The 24,100-nt window shown below is 40.3% G+C and overlaps 1 protein-coding gene across 6 annotated transcripts in view; it reads left to right on the plus strand.

Annotated features, from left to right (window-relative positions):
- Positions 1-24,100, plus strand: part of ESR1 (estrogen receptor 1) — a 381,963-nt gene that overhangs the window by 120,116 nt on the left and 237,747 nt on the right. For all 6 annotated transcript variants that reach the window (XM_045865762.3, XM_045865760.3, XM_064598228.1 and 3 more), the window contains exon 3: positions 19,668-19,858. In XM_045865762.3, the coding sequence (XP_045721718.1) occupies positions 19,668-19,858 (191 nt within the window). The remainder of the gene's footprint in view (positions 1-19,667; positions 19,859-24,100) is intronic.

The raw sequence follows: 24,100 nt of genomic DNA on the forward strand, positions 1-24,100 counted from the left end.
AAAAAAATCATGAAATCAGTATTTTAAACCCAGGCAGGGCCATAAGCATGATGTATTCCTACCACTTTATTTTCCTTTTTTTTTTTAATTAAAAAAAATTTTTTTTATTCTTATGTTAATCCCCATACATTACATCGTTAGTTTTAGATGTAGTGTTCCATGATTCATTGTTTGTGCATAACACCCAGTGCTCCATACAGAATGTGCCCTCCTCAATACCCATCACCAGGCTAACCCATCCTCCCATCCCCCTCCCCTCTAGAACCCTCAGTTTGTTTTTCAGAGTCCATCCTCTCTCATGGTTTGTCTACCCCTCCGATTCCCCCCCCTTCATTCTTCCCCTCCTGCTACCTTCTTCTTCTTCTTCTTTTTTTTTTTTTCTTAACATATATTGCATTATTGGTTTCAGAGGTACAGATCTGAGATTCAACAGTCTTGCACAATTCACAGCGCTTACCAGAGCACATACCCTCCCCAGTGTCTATCACCCAGTCACCCCATCCCTCCCACCCCACCCCCCACTCCAGCAACCCTCAGTTTGTTTCCTGCGATTAAGAATTCCTCATATCAGGGCGCCTGGGTGGCTCAGTTGGTTAAGCGACTGCCTTCGGCTCAGGTCATGATCCTGGAGTCCCTGGATCGAGTCCCGCATCGGGCTCCCTGCTCAGCGGGGAGTCTGCTTCTCCCTCTGACCCTCCCCCCTCTCATGTGCTCTCTGTCTCTCTCATTCTGTCTCAAATAAATAAATAAAATCTTTAAAAAAAAAAAAAAAGAATTCCTCATATCAGTGAGGTCATATGATACACGTCTTTCTCTGTTTGACTTATTTCGCTCAACATAATACCCTCCAGTTCCATCCACGTCGTTGCAAATGGCAAGATCTCATTCCTTTTGATGGCTGCATAATATTCCATTGTATATATATACCACTTCTTTATCCATTCATCTGTCGATGGACATCTTGGCTCTTTCCACAGTTTGGCTATTGTGGACATTGCTGCTATAAACATCGGGGTGCACATACCCTTTCGGATCCCTACTTTTGTATCTTTGGGGTAAATACCCAGTAGTGCAATTGCTGGATCATATGGTAGCTCTATTTTCAACTTTTTGAGGAACCTCCATACTGTTTTCCAGAGTGGCTGCACCAGCTTGCATTCCCACCAACCTACCACTTTATTTTCCAAGCAAAGTGATTAAAATCTAGAGAGGTGAAGTGGCTTCCCCAATATATGTCAGCTAGCATAGGCAGAACAGGACAAGAACGCATGTCGCCTCCAGCCGTGACTTCATCCTTAACACATGGAGGTATGACCAGTCCCTGTTCACTGAGGACATAGAGGCCATGCTGTCCTCACTGTCATGGTGCTAGCATAGAGAGTGGAAGCCTAAGCCAAGTGGAATGAAGGAATGCCTGATGCTGCAGTTGCTGAACAGTAATGATGGTGGAAGTGAGCATCAGGCCATCTGTTTAACTGGCAAATGGTCCGAGTGAGAATTTGTAACCTTGGTTGGCCACTTCAGTTTTAAGGCTCTAGTGGAAACGTATTTCCTGTACTTACATTTTGATCATTCTCTTTCAGTTCTAATAATTATATCTTACTTACTTTGTGATTGAAGATTTCTTTTCTTGTTTTTCTTTTTCCTGTGTCCAGGGTTTTAAGGTTAGGAATTAGTAGATTTCTGTGGGGACTTACACCGACTCCTTTCAGATTTCTAAGTTGGTTGGGTGCTATTTTTGTTTCACAATTACCAATGTGAAAATGGAACTTGATTTATTTCATAATAGATATTTCACCTTAGTATTGGCAAAATTAAAAAAAAATTCAATCTGTGCTTGACCCAGCAGCCAGGTTACAATAGATTTTTTTTTTTTTTAAAACATGGTCCCAATGTTGAAAAACATGTGTCTTCTTTGAAGCTAATTAGTGAACCCAACATTGGTTATATACTGTTTACTATTAAATTTTTCCTCTTGTAGTTTAATATTGTTCCAGGAAATGAAATGTAAGTTTAATAAGAATGGCAATTGGTGAAACCGTATGTCCTAATTATAATTCTTATTCCTGATAAATGTGTTACAGAAGGGCTCGCATGGCTGAGGGTTATAACTGTACTAATCCAAGATCATGTGACACCATTTATTCTGTAGAAATTTATATTGATCAGGATAAGATTTATAATTACACAAACCTGTAATTTTTTTTTCACTTTTCTCTTTCAGTGTTATGGAATTCTTAGTGAATTTTGACAGCTCTTTAGCTGTTCAAGTTGCCCGTGAAAATATATAAAAAGGAAGTACTAATCATGTAATTCACAACATTGTAAAGAGAATCATGTAGAAATTAAATCTGCTTTTATTAACATTTTATGGTGTTTATATGTATGCGAGGAAAATAATTCGAGGTGGTAGAAGCTACCTTCTTTTCTGTTTTGTGAGGAATCGTAGACCAAATGTATTTACTTCTGGTTGTGAAAGGGCTATCAATATGCTCACAGCAAAATGATTTCCACTACAAACTTGAAAACAAAATTACGGCAGTGATATTTTGAGAGGCGGTTGCCCTGCTTTCTGGGCGCTGGTGGCTCCTTGCGGACAAGGGATGCTGTACCCAGAGAGGATGATTAGCTCAGTGGTGGCTTTTTCTAAGTCAGGATTTCTCCTTGGAAAATGATCATTTTAAACTTCTCAGAGTCTAGGCCCAAACTTTCTAATTGGATCTACAGGAAAGAGAGTGGCAGCAGGGGGACAGAAAGTGAGAAAGATCAATTAAAGCCACATGCCTCACGGTGCTTTGCTAGATAGTACTTGACCGTGAATGACCTAAGCTGTGTGAGTCAGAAGGTACATTAGTCTTTTAACCTCCTAGGTAATTTTAGTAAATGGGTGAACATTAATTTAATGTGATATCCCATTGGCTCAAGACATAATGCACCTACAAATAGCCTAATTTTGTCCAAAACAGACTTTTGTCTCTTGACGAGAAAAGCACGGTGAAGCCCGTTATGATTAATGGTCCCCACTGTCCTGAACTCAACTCCGTAATTGCTGCTGGATTTGTGTATCTCTGTTGTCTTCTCGTAAAAGCATCATGTTTGGGATTGCCAAATGAATTACAGGATGCCCAGGTAACTTTCAATTTCAGATAAAAAACAAAAAATTTTGAGCCTATGTCCTGTGCAATATTGCACTAAAAAATTCTTTGTTATTTATCTGAAATTCAATTTAACTGGGCATCTTGCATTTTTATTGGTTAAATCTGGAAGGACTAACCATGTTGCCTCACTGTTTACTGTGTTTCATTTTTGAAGCCTGAAGGTTTTTTTTTTTTTATGGCTGCCCCTTCTAGCAAGTACACAGATGCCTGCCTGTCTTTTCCTATCAGGAAACGAGGCAGGCCAGGATAGAACTCACACGCTTACTTTTGTCGCTGTCTTTCATTGTAATTAAGGACGTAGGTTTAGAGTAAACACAGAATGATATATCTGTTTATTCTGTTACCTGGAAAGACAGACAAAAGACCAGGGCAGATATTACAATGTAATATTACAAAATTACAATTCTGCATGAGGAGAAAATTGAGAAGTAGGATTGGGTTAAAAGAGCTACTAGTTAGGTAACTTTTGTTGAGTGAGTAATATAGTGAGTGCTATAGAAACAACACTTGGTTGTCTTGCGGGGGGGGAGTTCTCTTGTATTTTTGTAGCATTATTAGATTTCAGAAAATAGTAGTTTAGAAAAATAATTCTCTGACATGCTTTCTAGAGTGTGAAAGATTTAGAAGAAAAAGCAGGACTCCTATCTAGATAACATATTAAACAGATCTACATTTCCCCTTCTCCACCTCTTTGGTTTGGGGGTGGCTGAGTCGATAGCAGAGAACCTGAGCTTGGCTATGGTGGCTTGGAAGACTAGGGAGCTACGTGGGGCCTTGTGGGCATGGTATGTGGCATGGGGGATCTCCAATGCATGGATTCAAGGGGGATTGCAAAAAAAAAAAAAAAAAAAAAAAATCAAGGCTATGGGGTGAAAAAGGAAATGCGCTGGAGTCAGTGGGATAAGGAAATGCTCCAATAATCTTCTGAGTATAGGTCAGATAACCGTATGTGTGTAATTTTCTGGGGGGAAAGTCTCTGAAGACTTATGAGTGAGACCACAGGGAATGGAGTGTGAGTGAGAATTTCCAACTCCTTGGAAATATTTCCTTTTACTCCCTCCCAATCCAGGGACTTTGAAGAACTCCCAGAGTCATACTCCAAGACACAGCTGGGAGGTAAGAGTTGGAGCAGGGCTGGATGGGTTTTTCTCCAGGGTTCTCAGCTGCTTAAGAAACTTGTTGCTTTAGCTGGTGGCAGCCGAGGCCACTGGCTAACAGCTGAGTGATTTTGTCCCAACTGGATGTGAGCCATGCTTGAGCAGAGAACTGGGAATGGAAAGGCAGTGAATCAAAGGTTGGTCTGTTCGAGTTTTTTGCTTTTGGCTTCATAACATGCTTATACCTAGCAGAACTATAGCCGAAGAATCAGGAAAAGTATTTCAGAGCTAAATATAAAAAGTTATAAATATCACTTATAAAGGTAATAAAGACCAAGGCCGCTGACCAAGGCCAAGGCTTAGATGAGGATGGAGTAGAGTGGGGTAGAGACTGGAAATCGGAGTGCTTATTCCCAGAGATTTCAGGCTGCTTCTGACTTTGCTGTCTAGACAAAACCACCAGAGGATACTGTCTAGAAACTGGAAGAAGCACTGGAAGCTGCTGTCCAGAGGTGAGAAGAAACTACAGATGCTGAACAACATCATGCCAACCCTGTGCTGGGGAAGCCTGAGACCTTGACGTTCCCAGGGAGTAACAGTGGAGCTGTTCGCCCCCCACCCTCCCCATTCCACAGCGTTTATTCATTCCATTTCCAAGATCAGATCATTTCAGAAATCACCTGAAAATTTCTCTCAAATAATATACCTCTAATGTGCAGCATGTTTTGATTATACACATGAACCAAGCCCTTTAAAAACAAATTCTGCTCCATCCTGAGCAGAATTTGTGCGCATGTCTGTTCTAGAGAGTTGCTGTGACCCCAGAACCCCAGGCCTGCCTTCCTCAGCTGCGTGTGTGGGAGGTCAGCCCTTCCAACGTCACACGCGGGCCACTGTGGTGGTGAGGTGACAGGGCAGGCCTTTGCTGACCTGTCTGTAATCCCTGGTTTCGGTCTTCAAGGATGTCATGATGTTCTAGAGGGCAGGGCACAGGATGGCTGTAGACCCAGTTTACTCATTCATTCATTTGTTCGTTGGTTCATTCGACAAATATTTATTGACCATCTACTGTATGTCAGGCACTGTTCTAGGCACAGTGAGTAGACGAGTGAACAAATCAGACAAATCAGCAGAGGTCCCATTGCGAAGGTGAGATTTAAGCAACGATTTGAAATAAGGAAGGGAGTGGTACCGTGAGGATATCCCAGTGAAAAGCATTTCAGCCTGAGGTCACGGCAGTGAAAAGGCCCTGAGGCAGGAGCACACCTGGTGTGTATTAAACAGAGAGGCCAGGATGACTGGAGTTAAGAGGTTGGAGGTGAACAGAGAGGAGGCTGGGGGTTGGAGTGTGTAAGGCCTCAGTAGGCCATTGTCAGGACTCTGGCTTTCACTCTGAATGAGTTGGAGATCCAGTAGAGGGTTTGAAAAGAGGAATACCTTCTGAATTTTTATTGTGAAAGTTTGCAAAACTTTTCATACAAATGGAATAATATAATGACTCTTCATGTGTTCAGTACCTAGCTTTCTCAATTATATTTCACTTGTAAATATTTCTGTATGCATTTCTAGAGGATGATGACTTAAAAAAAAAAAACACAACCACACTAATTTCTTGTTTAAAATTAACATCATTTCTTTAAATGTCAAGAATTTGAATTGCTAGGTACTTTGAAGGGGGAGCAGATGGGATTTTCTGATAGTTTTCATGTAGCATGTGAAAGAGGAGTCAAGGATTGCATAGTTAAAAAAAAAGGATTACATAGTTATTAAAATCCTCTTTGCTGTCATACATTTATTGGAGGACTACTGTATAGGTATTTCAAAATAGGTTTTAAAGATTCACATCAGGGTGCCTGGGTGGCTCAGTTGTTAAGCGTCTGCCTTCGGCTCAGGTCATGGTCCCAGGGTACTGGTATTGAGCCCCTCATCGGGCTCCCTGCTTGGCGGGAAGCCTGCTTCTCCCTCTCCTCCACTCCCCCTGCTTATGTTCCCTCTCTCGCTGTGTCTCTCTGTCAAATAAATAAAAATCTTAAAAAAAAAAGTAAAGATTCACATCAGCATCTGGATTCAGGATCTTTGTATATTTATTTTTTTCAGAAACATTATCTAGTGTCATCAATCTTTGGCTACAGAAAATATTGTTATTCCTATTTTCAAAGGGGGAAAAGTGGCACAGAGTGACTTACACGTTGAGTAACTTTTTCTAAAGTCCCTTAGATAGCAGTTTAGAAAATTCTGGCAAACTGGAAGTGACTTATCCAAACTTGAAATTTCTTTTGCTTTATTATCTCTTCTTGTCTATGAGAAGTTTGGGTAGGCAGTTGAACACATATCAGGGCTGATTTATTAACCTCTTAAGGTATTTCTAGTTATTTTAAGGATATCATGACATAGTTCCATATAATTCACTTAATTGAATTCAATTTATTTATTTATTTTATTTTTTAGAGATTTTATTTATTTATTTGACAGAGCGCGCATGCACGTGCATAAGCAGGGGGAGCGGCAGAGGAAGAGGGAGAAGCAGACTCCCTGCTGAGCAAGGAGCCCCACTTGGGGCTCGATCCCAGGACCCCAGGATTATGACCCAAGCCAAAGGCAGACGCTTAACTGACTGAACCACCCAGGCGCCCCTGAATTCAATTTAAATACATTCAAAAGATTTTTTTTTGGCTGCCTCCTATATATTAGATGTTGCTCAAAAGGATTCCGCAGTCTAACTGGCAGACAACCTGTGTAACCATTTATTTATTTATTTATTTATTTATTTTTAAAGATTTTATTTATTTATTTGAGAGAGAGAATGAGATAGAGAGCATGAGGGGGGGAGGGTCAGAAGGAGAAGCAGACTCCCTGCTGAGCAGGGAGCCTGATGCGGGACTCGATCCCAGGACTCCAGGATCATGACCTGAGCCGAAGGCAGTCGCTTAACCAACTGAGCCACCCAGGCGCCCTGTGTAACCATTTATTGCAATGCAGGGTGAAGAGGGTTGAGAAGATGTGGGCACATTGTATAGAGGTAGCAGAGTGGAGAAGCTGAGTCTGAATGCTATTAGGATTTCTTTAGGCTCACAGGGCTGGGCAAGGGTATTCTTGGCAGGAAACAATATGAGCAATGGCCTGAGGCGAGCGAAGTTAATGGCAGGTTGGGAAGTAACTGGCACATAATTGGTTGCTGGAAGATGGGCAAAGGAGCAGCAGGAGATGAGTCAGGAGAAAGAGGTTGAGGTGTTCCAGAGGGTTCTAGGTACTTTGACTATAAGCATCTTTGCTGCCAGCATTTTTGCTGCAAACATTTTTAGTGCATAATTGGTTGTAAAGTAATTTTGCCATAAAAGATAAAAAAAATGGATTGACAGTTGGGTTTGTTTGACAGTTTGGTTTCCTTTCTCTGTTGACACAGTGCTCCCATTTTTGTTTAAAGATTTTATTTATTTATTTGAGAGAGAGAGAGAGAGAGGAGGGGGGTGGAGAGGCAGAAGGAGAGGGAGAAGCAGACTCCCTTCTGGGCAGGGAGCCCAACGTGGGTTTCAATCCCAGGACTCCGGGATCGTAACATGAGCCCAAGGCAGACGCTTAACCGATTGAGCCACCCAGGCGCCCCAGTGCTCCCATTTTTTTTTTTAAGATTTTATTTATTTATTCATGAGAGACAGAGAAAGAGAGAGAGAGGCAGAGGCAGAGGGAGAGGGAGAAGCAGGTTCTCCGCTGAGCAGGGAGCCTGATGTGGGACTCGATCCCAGGATCCCGGGATCATGACCTGAGCTGAAGGCAGATGCTTAACCATCTGAGCCACCCAGGCGTCCCAACTCCCATTTTTTATTATATAAATCTTAACCCTCATAATAGTCTATATAGTGGTACAGAGATTTGAACACACATTTCCCATAGAATTTTGGAATATCTTATCAATGAACGTGTGACATATGTCAAGAATAAATACCAGTGTAGGCTTTCACAATGCAGTAACAGAGCTCCTTTACAAATATGCATCCTTGTATCAGGAAACTGATGCCTCTTTTAAGGAAGGGGGAAATTCTAGCAAAAAAAGAAAAAGTACAATGAGGAGACGAATCAACAAGCAAACAAGAAAAAAAAAAAACTCTTTAAACAACTTTGAAGACAAGTGCTTAGATGCAATCCACAAAATAAAATCAGTTATTTGCACAGTGTTGGCATAAATCTCCACTATACATTTTGAGCATAATCAAATATTTTCAATTTGCACTAAAGTCTTTTTAATTTTGTTACTCGTTTTTCATGTTTCATTATGCCCTTTTTAATGAATGTCACTCTTCTGATTTTTGTGATTTTATCTTTAACAACAAAATTGCCTCATGGGCGATTAGTTATGTGGTGAAAATGCTTGTGGCAAAGATGCTTGGCGGGGGGGGGGGGGGACACAGGAGGATTCTAGAGAGCACTTTGCTTATGTTAACCTTAGTCAAAGAGATAATAATAGCACATCAGAACTCCAAAACTTCCTGAAACTTATGGAATTGCTGTCCCCAAAAAGGCATATCATGCACAGGAACCCAATCTTCTTTGCCCATGAGATCCATATGGCGTGTGGCTCGATACATGTCCCACGTGTTCCTCGTGTCTCTGACACCATCTGCAGCTGTGGTCACGGCTACATCACAGAGAGATCTATTGTGTCTTCTTAGAAATCCACAAAAGAATGGGCCGCTCTTTGAGCTTGCTTCCTGTTGGGTGAATTGGAAAATCAAAGAAGAGTAACTCGAAGATTCAGTTTTAACTTCCACATCTAAGAGAGCCGTTGGTCCCTACTGCAATTCTGGTCACTAATTATGTTTAAAGATTTGATGAAGTCATTCTGTGCAAAAGAACCTCTCTTCATTTTAAACCAAATCCAAATTGTCTCTTATTCCAGAATCCTTTGCTTTGGAACTCTTTCTAGCCTTGCGCGCTAGCCTGGCCAGAGAGACACAGTAGATGAATTCTGCTTACTTTGTCTTTGATATCTCAGCTGTATTTTCTTCTGTTCAGGTTCCCACTTCAAGGATTGCTGGTAGAGTTCCGTGAACTAAGAGAAAGTCAAATATACAGAAGTACTTTCCATCTTTCCTTTGTCTCTCCATTTCTTGTTCCTTCCCTCTAGTATTTTCCCTCCTGTTTCTCATGCCTCCTTTAGAGAAGCGACTTTTTTTTGCGGGCAGGTCATGTTAGCGGTTAGAAACACGCTGGCTCTCACCGACAGCTCCCTGTGATGGGATGGGTGTTTGTCATCTAGAATCAGTCTCGGACAAAGGAGGCAGTGCTGAGCAGACTGAAACGCAGTGCTACCGCCTCTCACCATCTCATCTGCACACATTTTATTACTCTTGGGAAAGAGTTTTGAAACATGGGCTGTGCATTCATGAGATCATTGAAGAAATTCTAGCTGGCCACAGATGTATTATTGGTCAGAGGCATAGGACAGAATCATGGTCCTACGATCACAGAGCTGGAAAGGAATTTAGAAAACATAGTTGGGGTTTCTTCTCTTACAGAGAAGCCTCTGAGACCAGAGAGGTTTGGTGACTTGCTTAAGCCCATGCTGCTGTCTTGGCAGCCTTTTGTCTAGAACCCAGGCATCCTGATCCAGCCTAGAACTTTTCGACCACAGTTCCCTGCCTCTTGTTAAAAAAAAAAAAAAACAAAATTCAATGGAGTCAATTTGAAGATTTAATTAGCTTTATGAAACCATTCATGAATCAGTGAGTATCTCATCTAGCAAGGACAGGGCCATTCTGAGGAGCTGCACAGAATGGAAGGTTTTTATGGGAAGGAGGGTGGGGCAAGAGAGTTAGTAGCAAAAGAAAAGAAAGGATTATTCCAGGCAAGATCTCCTCTTAGGGGGAATGGCAGGGGGTCTTAGTGTGCAGATGACCTCATCTTCCTTTGAGGGGATGGGGAAGGCGCAGGTAACAGATTATCTAACTGGTGCTTTGCAGAAAATTCCTGATGGATAGTTTAAGACTTACATTTCTGGGGAGGTCGAAACTGCCCTTAGGTTAGGGATCCAGTCCTGGTTTACTGACCTGAGGCTTTAACCTAAGTGATGCCATTTTGGGCCTATGGTTTTCTTTTCTTTCTTTTTTTTTTTTTTTTTTAAGATTTTTATTTATTTATTGAGAGAGATAGTGATAGAGAGAGCATGAGAGGGGGAGAGTCAGAGGGAGAGGCAGACTCCCCGCTGAGCAGGGAGCCCGATGCGGGACTCGATCCCGGGACTCCAGGATCATGACCTGAGCCGAAGGCAGTCGCTTAACCAACTGAGCCACCCAGGCGCCCCTGGTTTTCTTTTCAACAGTCCCTTATTTTATCCTGAAGTTTATTATGTTTGTCGCCATGTGATCCTTAATGGCATACAGACTCCCAAATAACTTCTGTAAGTAAAAATTTCCATTTGCCCTTCTGGACATGTTTGTGTGGGCTTTTTATGTGATGACATGTTGTTCCTATCTCTTGGATAGGGTCATAAAACGAATGATTTATGGATTATACTCAAAAGCCGACCAGAGGCCAGTGTTAGAGCAGGACTGTGTTTCCCAGAGTCCCACGTCTCCCTCCTTGAGTTGTCTGCTTCCCAAGGGCAGAGAGGATCCTCCTCTTCCTTCTGTTCCCCGTCTTGCTGTCCCTGCCCGTCCCCTCTCCTGTCCTTTGCCCTCCTATACTCCCTGACTGGCAGCGAGTAGATGCTTATGCCATGCTGTTGAATGAATGAATGAATTTCTTAGTATTTCTGCATATGAGTAGATTATTATCCTCCTAATATATGTCATATTTTGTGTGGAAATTAGGCTGGAAGTCAGACTTGTTTTAAGAAGGTGTTGTGTCAAACCACAACTCCTCTCTTGACTTATCTCTTTTGTGTCATCCACATGCCTTGTTTCTTGCATCTTCTCACTTTGGGCTTCTTGGCCTCACCGTTCATTAGCACTTGCAACAGGTTGGTGTGAATAGAGAAAGGAGAGGTGAGGAAACTCAAATCAGGTCATTTGGTTACACATTAGTAACCGAGCACAGATGCAAAGATATTGACTAAATGGGGTTTTAAGGAACTTTATGCCAGGTGATTCTTGTTTCCCATTAGTGTGGAAAATCAACACTTGCTTGTATTTTGGGGTGAAGATATTTTTCTTAAGTGAGTGGGAAAACCTCTTGACATTTTATAGAGAGCCTTACATTTTGAAGGGTGAATGCTAATGTTCTTTGTGCAGAATTTCAGAACTCTTATATATGAACATTAACAACACATCACTTTTCATTTGTTGATAAGTTAAAATAGATATGTTCTGTAATCCTATCTTAAGGAAATATTCAAACTTTCATCCAGCTATTCTCCTGTATGGTTGTCAGCTCCATTAAACTCTCTTTCCATGGAACTCAACAGAGTTCTCAACCTTTGCACTAGAAATTGGATTAGCGTTTTCCTTTAAAAAACTATTATTGGCCGGGTAATAAATAATTGGGGGCAATTTCAAGTAGGATTATTATTTATGAGATTCGGGATGATATCTGAGGTAAGGATTTTGTTCCCAGAGCATGTGACATACTCTGCCTTTGGCTCTCACTACCTTTGGGTGGAGTTCCCAAGGATTCCATTCTCTCTTGGGAGTCCCGGGCTCAGGGATCAGCCTGCCTGATACCTTGACTCCACTGTTGCTTGATTGTATGACTTCGGTGAACTCCTTGTCCCTCTGTACCTTGGTCACCTCATTTCTAAAACAAGAACACTTATAATAGTACTACTTGGGTTAGTTTGAGGGTTAAGTGGATCAATGACCCATAAGGCACTTAATAGTAGTGCCCGCCACAAACATTAATGGCCTGTGGAACTTCGCTTGCCTACTCTCCCAGCTCCCCTTATCTTATTAGGCCAGGGGTCTTGCTGGTCTTCCAGAAATCCAGGGTGTGGTTTGAACTTTGGGCAGAGCTTTGAACCAGAAGCTGAAATTCTCTACCATTTGAGATCAACTTGTACCTTTTTTTTTTTTTTTTTTAAGAATGTCTATTTACTGCCATGGAAAATAAATAGAGATTATATTAAAATTCAAACACAAACCTTCAGAGAGTGTGGTAATACTCACAGGTAAGTTCTGGTCCTAGGCACAAACCGTCACTAACTTATGCCCATTCATATTTATATATATAGCAGAGAGATGACCGTTGAGTGTGACCACACACATGGCTAAGATTGCCATAAAGAAAATGTCAGCTAAGGATGACAGAGGGCTGAGGGCAGAACCCTGAGAAACACTGACATTTAGGAGCCTGGTAGAGGAAGAAAATACTGCAAAGGAAACAGGCGTAGAGTAGTTGCCAGAGAGATGAGAATCCAGTGTCCAGAGAAGTGGTGAAGACTTGAAGTGCTGTAGGAATTCAAAGTTGAACCAGTGTGAGTTGGAATACTTAGGATAAGCCTCATGGAAGATGGGGGAACTAAAGCTTAGTTTTCTATGATAGATGAGATGTGATGGCTGATGGGAAGCAGAGACTGCAGAGAATGTAGTATGAGCAATTTCTCAAGTGGAGTTGATAAAATTTTGCTCAGGGAGCTATAGAGGGACCAATACTGGTTGGAGCAGGGAATTCAAGAATTTGAGCTTAATTCTATATGTCGATGATTTTAAAAATAAAATTTTAAAATTTTATTTTCCTGGTTTATCATGCCCCCAGAATTAATAGGCACAAGTTTGAGAGTTCGTTTGTATGTGTTTTCTAGAAAAGACAGTTTCAGAGTCTTGCCTATCAAACAAGTCCCTGACGCCCCCAAAAGGTAATGACCCTCAGATATATGTAATGAAAAGTTATTGAAAGATGAAAGTTATATTTTGTGACCATTCTTTTGACAGTGGCAGGTCGGCTGAGTTTGAGGACTTGTGAGAGGCAGGAGACTACTCTTAGTAATTCAGATGTAGGGTTATTTATGTCTTAGGCAAGAATGGCGAAAACAAGGAATGCAAAGGAAGATAGGCATAGTGTTTTGAAGAAATAACTGATATAATTTGGTGATGGATTAGATGGAAGAGGTACATTTAGCAAATTTTCATCAAGGACCTAAATGTGCGTCAATTAAAATTGGGAGCAAATGAGATGTGATCCCTGCCTTCCTAGAATTTACTGTTTATTAGGGGGAACATATATTTGTCAATAATCACTCAAGTATAGGACGGGAAATTGTGGTAAGTGCCATCAAGAAAAAGTGTAAGGCACTTTGGGTGCATATAACTTTGGGGATTTGATTTGGGGATTAGAATTTCATGAGGTTATCACACTAGCACATAATTACCCCACATCTCTAGGGAGTGGACATCTGTTTGTTCTTTTCACTTAGCTTTGCAAAAATGTTTCCTCTAGAAACCAAGGCTTTAAACATTTTTTTAAAAATTCTTGATTCATCAGGTGAATAATGCCTTTGGATTGGCTGGTACCATGGTTTATGTTTGGAAAACCAACAGTATTTGATTATGTTGAGCTTCAAACTCTTTGATTAATGAAAATCTTCTTGATAAATGCACTTTGGTTATGCCCTGTTATGACTTGGTCTAAGAGAGTCCACTTTCTGGACCCAAGATGAATGCCTTCAGAATTCTCTCTTCATCATATTGAATATATAATATCAGTGGGGCACCCATTGGGAAATATTTAGTAGTCACTGGATGTAATGAAAAGGTAACTAAATCTAGTCAGTTGAGTTTGCAGTTTCCATAGGTGCAGTGAGGTTTTCTCTTGTTGTCTGATCTCTCATGCTTCTGCCTTTTCTCTGCCATCACTTTGTTCCTAAGCCCTTGCGTGCCTCAGAGCTGCAGTGTGTTCAGTCACTGACAGAACATCCCTCTATTTTTTGCTTAAGCTTCCACCTTACTTCTTTTTAGAGAATCTTTAAACATACCTGTAAGGCTGAAGAACATCTAACTTGGTAAACTAGTCAACTTCTTATCTGAGTCTTGTGAGGATATGTCCAAGATGAGAAACTATAGAGGTTTGTTGACAATTCAGTGAGAAAGGGATAAGAATTTTATAAAGAGACGGGCGCCTGGGTGGCTCAGTTGGTTAAGCGACTGCCTTTGGCTCAAGTCATGATCCCGGAGTCCTGGGATCGAGTCCCGCATCGGGCTCCCTGCTCGGCGGGGAGTCTGCTTCTCCCTCAGACCCTCCCCCCTCTCATGTGCTCTCTTTCTCATTCTCTCTCTCTCAAATAAATAAATAAAATCTTAAAAAAAAAAAAAAGAGCTATCCCCAAGGGCACCTGGGTGGCTCAGATGGTTAAGTGTCTGCCTTCGGCTCAGGTCATGATCCCAGGGTCCTGGGATCAAGTCCGCATCAGGCTCCCGGCTCAGCTGGGAGCCTGCTTCTCCCTCTGACCCTCTGCCCTCTCATGCTGTTTCTTTCTCGCTCGCTCTCTAATAAATAAATAAATAAAATCTTTTTTTTTTAAAGATTTTATTTATTTATTTGAGACAGAGAGAATGAGAGAGAGAGAGCACATGAGAGGGGGGAGGGTCAGAGGCAGAAGCAGGCTCCCTGCCGAGCAGGGAGCCCGGTGCGGGACTCGATCCAGGGACTCCAGGATCATGACCTGAGCCGAAGGCAGTCGCTTAACCAACTGAGCCACTCAGGCACCCAATAAATAAAATCTTAAAAAAATAATTTTATAAAGAGAGATGTTTTAGCAAATTGGCTAAAGAATTAGTTAAATTTTCACCTAGAATAAAGAGATAAGGGAAGCAAAACCTGATGACATTTAGATCATGAAAATGAGAGTAGTTAATTTAGTTTCTATGAAAATAAGGAGAAGCCAAAAGGCCTTTGAGGCTGACTGAGAGGAAGAAAGATTGCCCTAAACATGGTATAAATATTTCCTACCAAAGAAGCATGAAGCCAAAGTGCCATGTCTTTGACAGATGCAGTTGGGCTAGGCTGGGGAGAGGGAAGCTGGAAGAGATGAGTCTGGGACCTCTAATGAGGCTCATCCCTGAGGGCTGATCTAACCGCAGGTCAGTGCCTGGCCTGCCCTTGTGGCTTGGTCTGAGTCCAGGCACAGACACCTTCCACTCTGTTCCTTTCCACTACAGAGGATGAGGCCAAGTTAGTCTGCATCCTAGGGACACAGATCTCAGTCTGGAGGCAGTTGTACCAAATTGCCTTGGCCTAATGGATATTCCAGAAAACCTGAACATGTTTCAAGGTGCCACAGGGCCTTGCAGACAATGAGAAGATCTCACTTGCCTTTTAGGTTGATCTGGATTATATTTTTCGTGACTCCTCCTCCTGTTTAGGAGCATTCATAGAGCAGGGTTGAGCCAAAATGATAACTGACAATGTTACATATATGATTTTCCAAGTTGGATAAAAAAGTTCCTTTATGGAAAGGAAATATGGCCTGTGTAATTTCCTCTCTTCTTTTTTTGAGGCCTTCTGGTTTTATGCTCTATGCCTGCAGTAGATTTTCAGTATTCCAGGGACATCTCAAAGATAAAGTGTAGATGGAAGGCATTTTGCTGGTAGCATAAATCTCTGTGAGATCTGGGGAAAATGAGCTTTTGCTGTTAAATTTTTTACCAGTACTTTTAAAAACAATATTTACGTATTCCATTTATATTGTAAAAATGATCACTTTATTGATTCAGTCATTGATTAATTCATTTGATATCAATATCTATTGAGTCTCTATTTTGGATGAGGCACTATGCTATAAACAATTGGGGTTCCAAAGATGAGTAAGACATGAGCAACTTAGCAGCAATGGAGACACACGAATATACAACTGAAGCAGTAAGAATGTAGCAAGTGGTAGAAGTAAAGAAAAACTGGCCATTGAGTTCGGAACAGGAATAAATTATTACCAGGGTGAGGATTAGGAATGGTTGGTAAGAGAAGTGACCTTAAGATGCAGTGATTACCTCAAACCCATTTGGATGGCTGCTATTAAACAAAACAAAACAAAACAAAACAAAACAGAAAAAAACATATGTTGGGAAGGGTGCAGAGAAATTGGAACCCTTGTGCATTGTTGGTGGGAATGTAAAATAGTGCAGTTACTGTGGAAAACAATATGACAGTTCTTCACAAAATTAAAAATAGAACTACTATATGATCCAGCAATCCCACTTCTGGGTATATATCCAGATGAATTGAAAGCAGACTTCCACAGAGATATTTGAACATCCATGTTAATAGCAGCATTATTCAAAATATGGAAGCAGCCCAAATGTCCATTGTCTATTGGTGGATGAATGGATAAACAAAATATGGTAAATATGTACAATGTAATATTATTCAGCCTTAAAAAGAAAGGCAGTTCTGACCATACTACAACATGGCTGAACCTTGAGGGCATTATGCTTAAGTGAAATAAACCATTTACAAAAAGGCAATTAGTATATTATTCCACTTATATGAATTATCTAGAGTAGTCAAGTGCATAGAGATTGAAAGTAGATGGTGGTTGCCAGGGCCCGGGGGGAGGAGGAAATGGGGAGTTGTTGAATGGGTGTGAAGTTTCAGTTTTGTGAGATGGAAAAGCTCTGGAGATTGGTTAACACTGATGTGAATAACTTAACATTATTGAACTCTACACTAAAAAATTAAGATGATAAATTTTATGTTATATTTATCCTACCACAGTTTTAAAATTTGCAGTATTTTATTATGCAGCGATGGGTGGAAGATGCTTGATACTTTGGAACTTTTGTCCATGCATATATCATTCACTCCTTCCTTCCTTCCTTCATTCAACAAATGTGTATGGAATGTCTGCTACGGGCTGGGCCCTGAGCTGGGTATTGAGGCTGCAGTACTTAAGATTGATAAGGCCTCGAAACTGTCAGTGTCCAGCTTGCTAACCACACTGCCCCGCAAAGGCCCTAAGCTCCTATAGTTAAATATTCACAGCTGCTTCCTACTGACTTGAATCATCATAAGATGTTAGTAAACGAACAGTACAAGATTGAGGTTGATTGGGGAGAGGGGAGTTCAACAGCATTGTGATGAAATGGAAGGGGATAGGCAGAAGAATATGAACTGGAACTGAAAACTGCAAGCCCGTGCTCTCTAAAGATATTAAAAAATAAAGAACTTCCATTTGAGGCTGTCAAAGTAAGAGCTGTGTCATTTAGAATGGAAAAAATCGGCCAAGTCAGACGTGCTTAATGCAAGGAGCTGGTATTTTGTGAGTGTTATGGCAAGTATTGTTTGAGAATCACTGCCACAAAACTGTGGACAATACCAATGAGTGATCAGAATAGGAAAGAGTCATAAAATTTGAGCTAAAAGGAAAGACAGGGCTTGTGAAAGGGAGGGCCAGTGAAAAAGTCAGTGTGGTCTCGTTATTGGGGTGGGGAGTAGAAGCAGGAAGCATGAGTTTCTTTAATCAGAGACCCTGGAGACTCTATCTTAAATTCATTTTATCTCATCCTAGGTTGGTTTTTTAAAATTTATTTTTTATTCTTTTTTTAAGATTTTATTTATTTATTTGAGAGAGAGAGTACAAACAGGGAGAGGGGCATAGAGACAAGCAGACTCCGTGCTGAGTGAGGAGCCCAACAGTGGGGCTGGATCCCAGTATCCTGAGATCATGACCTGAGCTGAAGTCAGAGGCTGAGCCACAGGTGTTCCAGCTTTTTTTTTCCTTCTTTTCTTTTCTTTTCTTTTCTTTTCTTTCTTTCTTTCTTTCTTTTTTTTTTTGGTATCTTTACTCCATCTATCCTTCCAGTATCTTTCAACTTTTCTTTTTTTCCTATACACTCTGAAACATTCTATGAGTTCATTTAAATATATTATTATTATTATTATTTTTTAAGATTTTATTTATTTATTTGAGAGAGAGAGAGAGAAACAGCATGAGAGGGGATAGGGTCGGAGGGAGAAGCAGGCTCCCCGCCGAGCAGGGAGCCCGATGTGGGACTCGATCCCAGGACTCCGGGATCATGACCTGAGCCGAAGGCAGTCGCTTAACCAACTGAGCCACCCAGGCGCCCCGCATTTAAATATATTATTGAGTGCCAACTACATAACAGGCACTGTGCTGGGCTCTGACCATGCACCCTCATTTCTCTTCCACTGCTTTTATTCGGTTGCACATGCCTAGCAAATCCTTGATCTAAGTTCTGATCTTATACTGGTTAAATGAGAGATGCAAACTTCATCTCATTTGCTCCTTTTCTTAGCTCTTTTTTCTCTGTCTTCTTCAAGGTGTCTTTGTTGAGGCTGTTCCTTCTACCTGTGTCTTGAATCCCAACTGCTACACTTCCCTGGACTTTGTTCTGTTCTGCCCTTCTCTGTACCCCCAACTCTTCCCTCTCTTTTGCCCATTTCTTTCAGTCTAGGTGAGGCTTCCACTTCCATTCTGAAAATCCTTTTTTTAATCTTTATGTTCTTGAGCAACCACCCCACCCCATCTCTTTCTTTACCCGTTCTCATCTAAGTTCTCAAAGGAATGGTCTTCACTCATTTTCATTTCCTCCTACTCCATTCTCTTTCCCACCCACTGGATTTTGGCTTGTGCTTGTACATCTCTACCAAAACTCCTTGCTAAGGTTCCTCTTTGTCAAATCCTACTTCTATGTCATCAGTCCTTGCTTTATTGGACTTCTCTGCTCCATTTCGCACTGTCAGTCACTCTTCCTTCTGAAAGCTTTCTACTTCCTTAAAACTTTTTACTTCTCCATTTCCTGCATTCTCCCAGAACTTACTGTTAATTCTCAGGTTTCTTTCTGGGATATGCTTCCTCTATGAACTTTTTATAAGGTTGGAGTCATCATCTGTGTTTCTCTGCTCTTCTTATTCTACATGCTCTTAAAGAGGAGTATTGAGTATTGAATGGCACCCTTAAATTATAGACAAGTTATAAAAACTGATATCTAGGGTTACATGGTAACAGTCACATAAAAATTTGAATTGTTATCTTTCTATACATGTTCTATGTTGCTCATCAGTTCATTTGAGTTTCAGATGCTCCAGCTGCTTTTTACTTTGTCTCTATTTCCTAAAGGTACTTAGTGTGTCTAGAATTGGAATGAGCATTGGTCTCTAATAGTTCTGCATTAATTGTGAATCCCTGAAAAAAAAAGTGTAAGTCTATTAAAAACCAGTTAATTTCATCTTGTCATTTTTCTAGATAATATATTCTGGTGTAGGCAGTCCATTTCTTGAGCAAGTTTGCAATAAACAGTTTCCCCTCAAGGTTGATATCATAGGCAAACACCTTTTGCTGTAACAGCCGGCAAGAGGTAATGAAAGATTAGCTTACATTATGATTCATTATTTCAAAATGTCAGAATAAAGTGGATCTGCTGCATCGCCCAAGCCTCTTATTCTTTAGAAGAGCATACTTGTTTTGCTTTTCTAATGTTAATAGATTCACTGTTTTTATTTTCTCCTGCTTTCCCCCCCCCCCCACCAGGCCAAACTCAGACAATCGGCGCCAGGGTGGCAGAGAGAGATTGGCCAGTACCAGTGACAAGGGGAGCATGGCTGTGGAGTCTGCCAAGGAGACCCGCTACTGTGCAGTGTGCAATGACTTTGCCTCAGGCTACCATTATGGCGTCTGGTCCTGTGAGGGCTGTAAGGCCTTCTTCAAGAGAAGTATTCAAGGTAATAGCGTGTCGAAAACAACATATTCCATTTTTAATCCTGAGGGTAAGCAACTGAAAAAGGAAGGCATATGAGCAGTCCTTTGGAGAAGAAAACTCTAATACCTGGTAGGTCCACTAGTATGTCGGGTAGAAACATGGAGAAAAGCAAAGTTCTCAGGAGAGAGAGTTGACGAAGAGACCAGGGCGGTTGTAGCTGAATAATTCTGCTTCCTGCATTGGCACGATCCAAGCAGTCTTGAGCAACTCTACAGGAAGGGGACTTTAATAGCTGGGTCTGGAGAGGTCTGTGCCCTGATTAGGGGATGGCAGGTGGGTATTCATTTGTTGCAGGCAGCTAGGCTTATATGATACCATGTAAGATGAGTTGTCTCTACATTATTACTTTTCCACCTTGGCTGTGTGCAGATATGCATTCTGTTCTGATCTTTGCTCCAGACCAGCAGTTCTTTGCACCTATTCTAACTTGACAGGTTCTTCCCTTGCTCTTCCTCCATCTCTTTGTTGTCTCAGTGGATGATATCACTTTCGCTAAAATGAGAAGACTCAATAGCTGGTGACCTGTAATAGGGACATATTATCAGTAGAAGTGGTTAGTAAGTATTTACTTGTAACAGTTCATTCACCTGTGTGCCTGGATCCTCTTTTGTATGTGGCTTACCAAGAGCAGCTTCTCCCTTCTACTGTCAGCTCCAGTTTATTTGTACTCCAGGAATGTCTGTATTGTTGCATTTTATAGGATGCCCTGGGGGAAACATAAATCATTTCTACTACCTAAAGTATCTATGGTAAAAATCCTTTGTCTGACAGGAGTAGCAGTCTGACAGGAGTTTAGGTTAGCTGAATTAACTTTGTCTTGGTCCATTTTATTTATTTATTTATTTGTCTTCGTCCATCTTAAAAGCAGCTTTTGACAGTTATTACTTTCAACATCTTTTAGAAACCTACTGTAAGATTTGTACTTTTTTGTTGGATTTTTTAATAAAATTAATGATATTCTCTGATAGTAAATTTTTGTTAATATACATACATGTACACACACAAAGAAATAGAGATATAAATAAATAAATATACACATGGATATGTATATATACACACATATGTGTTAAAGCAACATAGATTATTTAATTTTACCACTTAATACTATCTTAATTTAGAAAAACGATATTTCTATTTGGTTTAGGTTAGCATAAGCCCCCAGAGGTCTTTCAACAACCGTCTTCATTTGTGATATTACTTTTTATTTGCTTTTATGTATTCTAAAATAGCATTATTTTCACCAAACATTTAATCTGGTATTGACAAATCATCTGACAGAGGTAGATTTAGTGAACACATTCAACTACAAACTTGGATAAGTCATTTATCTGAGACAGTTCTCTCATCTATAAAAATGATTGAGAGCAACTTTCAGCAGCATTTTTTTTTTTTTTTTTTTTGTAAAAGGCCAGATAGTAACTGTTTTAGGCTTTGTAGTCCTTGTTGCAACTACTCAGCCCTGACATTGTGGCCTATAAGGAACCATAGACAATATATAAGTAAGTGGGTGTATGCCAATAAAACTATATACAAAAGCAGACCAGAACTGACGTGGGAGCCATAATTTGCTGATCTTTGATTTAATGTATGGGAAGGGAATAGATTGTTTCTAAATCTAAAGTTTTGACTATTCATGTTTATTAAAAACTTACTCTGTACCTGTGCAAGATGTTCTGAGAGAAATCAAAATATGTGTAAGATATAATCTGTAATCCCACAAAATTTGGAATTTATTTGGGAAATTTATTGGGGAGGCAAAGGTACTTGTTCTTATGATATAATTAGAGAGTAAGTCAGGATAGGGATAAAGTGCTATTATATGATAAAGATAAGGAAAATAATGGATGAATATAAGAAAACAAATATTTTCAGTTGTAAAAGTCAAATTACTAATATTAAAGATAGAAAGGACTTTTCTTCAAGGAATAACACCAATATTCTCACAAGTTATTTTCATCCTGTTTGTTCAGCATTGAAGAGTGTACTATATAACTTCACATCAGACTGAGTATTTTCTCTGAGCATTAAGGCATTAGAGCAAAAAAACACAGTAAAGAAAAATAATGCACTTAAAAAAATAGTGAAGGAAATGTGAGCTAATAAAAATAAATATTTTATTGGTATGGCATTATCTCAAGTTCAGATATTTAGAAAATTTCTGCGTACTCTTTGATGGTTAAAAGATATATCTTATCTCCATCTTATATGTATAGACTAAATAGTAGGATTTCATTGTACTATAAATTATATTATATAAAATTTTACTGTATATATAAATGGCATAAACTGCAATTTCTGCCTGGCTTCAGAAACTTCTTATGGTATGAAGTCACTGAAATAAGCTTTAATTTTTTTTTTTTTAAAGATTTTATTTATTTATTTGAGAGAGAGAATGAGACAGAGAGAGAGAGCATGAGATGGAGGATCAGAGGGAGAAGCAGACTCCCTGCCGAGCAGGGAGCCCGATGCGGGACTCGATCCCGGGACTCCAGGATCATGACCTGAGCCGAAGGCAGTCGCTTAACCAACTGAGCCACCCAGGCGCCCTTAAATAAGCTTTATTAAATGAGGTGAATATTGAGTCCACAGTTTTAGAAGAAGCATAGAAATGAAGCAGAGATATTAACTTTTAGAGATAGGGAGGGACCTTAAAAATGATTCGGTTTATGGGTTCATTCATTTATTCATTGATTACCTCTACTAGGCAAAGCACTGTGGAAGGCCCTGGAGATACAATTATAAGAAAGACATGGTCCTTATTCTCATAGGCCTTAAAAGGTAGTGGGAGAGTTGCACAAATAAACTGGCCACTAAATAACAGTGTGACATGTGCCAAGATGAGGGTGAGTGAAGGGTTTTATATAGGAGTCCAGACTTCACTCAGTCCTGGTGAGGGTTGAGTCAGGCTCTGAGGAGTTTTCCTGATTCAAAATTAAGTCTGGAGGATGAGTCAAATGAGCAGAATGAAGGAGAAAGGGATGGATGTTCACAGGAATGAGCATATGAGCAAAGACCAGGAGATGAAAGGGAGTTTGGGGAATTCTGTGAATAGAAATTAACAAAATTAATTGACCATTAGATCAAACAAAGACATTCTTGGCCATGTATTTATTCTTGATTATGTAAAAATAAAGTAGTTTATTTCCTTCTTACTTCAATGGTGTTTCTATGTATTTGGCTTGTTTGTGCATATAAAAAGGAAATACCAGAGCAAGTTTAGTGGTTTCTTGTCCCATTTTCTCATCATAGTCTTGATAACATGCAACTAAAAAGTTTTACTGAACTTCTTTGGCTCTTTATAAGTCACACTGACCCTCAAACCTATTTAAGGACAGTGAAGGGTCTGACATGCAGGTAGAAACTTCTGAAGATGCTGTAGCTGTCCCTGTTTTTCTTGTTATGTAAGAAGAGAGATAGAAATGAGTATCCATCAGATTACTCTAGTGCTCTAAGTGTTTTAGTTGAAGAGGTAAAGTGTTTGATTTGAAAGCGTACAAATTTTCATCCACTACTTAGTGTATAAACTTGATTACTCAAGAAATTGAGTAATGGCCTTCAGTTGAACATACTCCTTTTTTTTTTTTTTTAAAGCAAAGTCAAGGATGCTATTTAAGGGAGGGGTAAAATGGGATAGTACATGAACTTGTTAATCATTGCAGATGGAGAAGCAGTGTTTCTTAAGATGTGTTGTAGGCAAAGACCTTGGATGAGTTATATAAGTAGATTTGATTACAGGTACCATCTTTGAGTACCGCCTTGGACTCAAGGAAAAAAGACTCCACTGAGCTCCCTGCTTCTCTGACATTATTATTTCAAATGTTCATGAGGTACAGTGGAGTCCCAAGCCTATCTGTATACCACTAACTATGTTGCCACTTCATATTATCTCTCTCAGATGTACAAAGAATATAATTAGATCAAACAGATATGGCCCAGGCAGGTGTTGACTTAAAGGTTAGCTAAGACCAGAAGGACATCAGAGTGGTATCATGGTGGAGTCTGGTTATGGTTCAAGGCGGTGAGGCATTAGGTCCCACCAGGAAACTGACAAGCTTTGTCCATTAGGCCTTGGAAAGCGTCAGGGGTGGGTGGTGGGGGTTTGACATTCCAGCACCCTGGATAGCTCCCCCCAACAGTGGCTGAGTGTAAGCAGAGCCTGACTTTCTGAACTTCAGCCCATTTAGTTGGCTCCATCCATTTTGTA

The sequence above is a fragment of the Mirounga angustirostris genome, unplaced genomic scaffold, assembly GCF_029215605.1.
Source record: "Mirounga angustirostris isolate CCGP_5_RB_7025 unplaced genomic scaffold, mMirAng1.0.hap1 SCAF_8, whole genome shotgun sequence".
Classification (NCBI taxonomy): Eukaryota; Metazoa; Chordata; class Mammalia; order Carnivora; family Phocidae; genus Mirounga; species Mirounga angustirostris.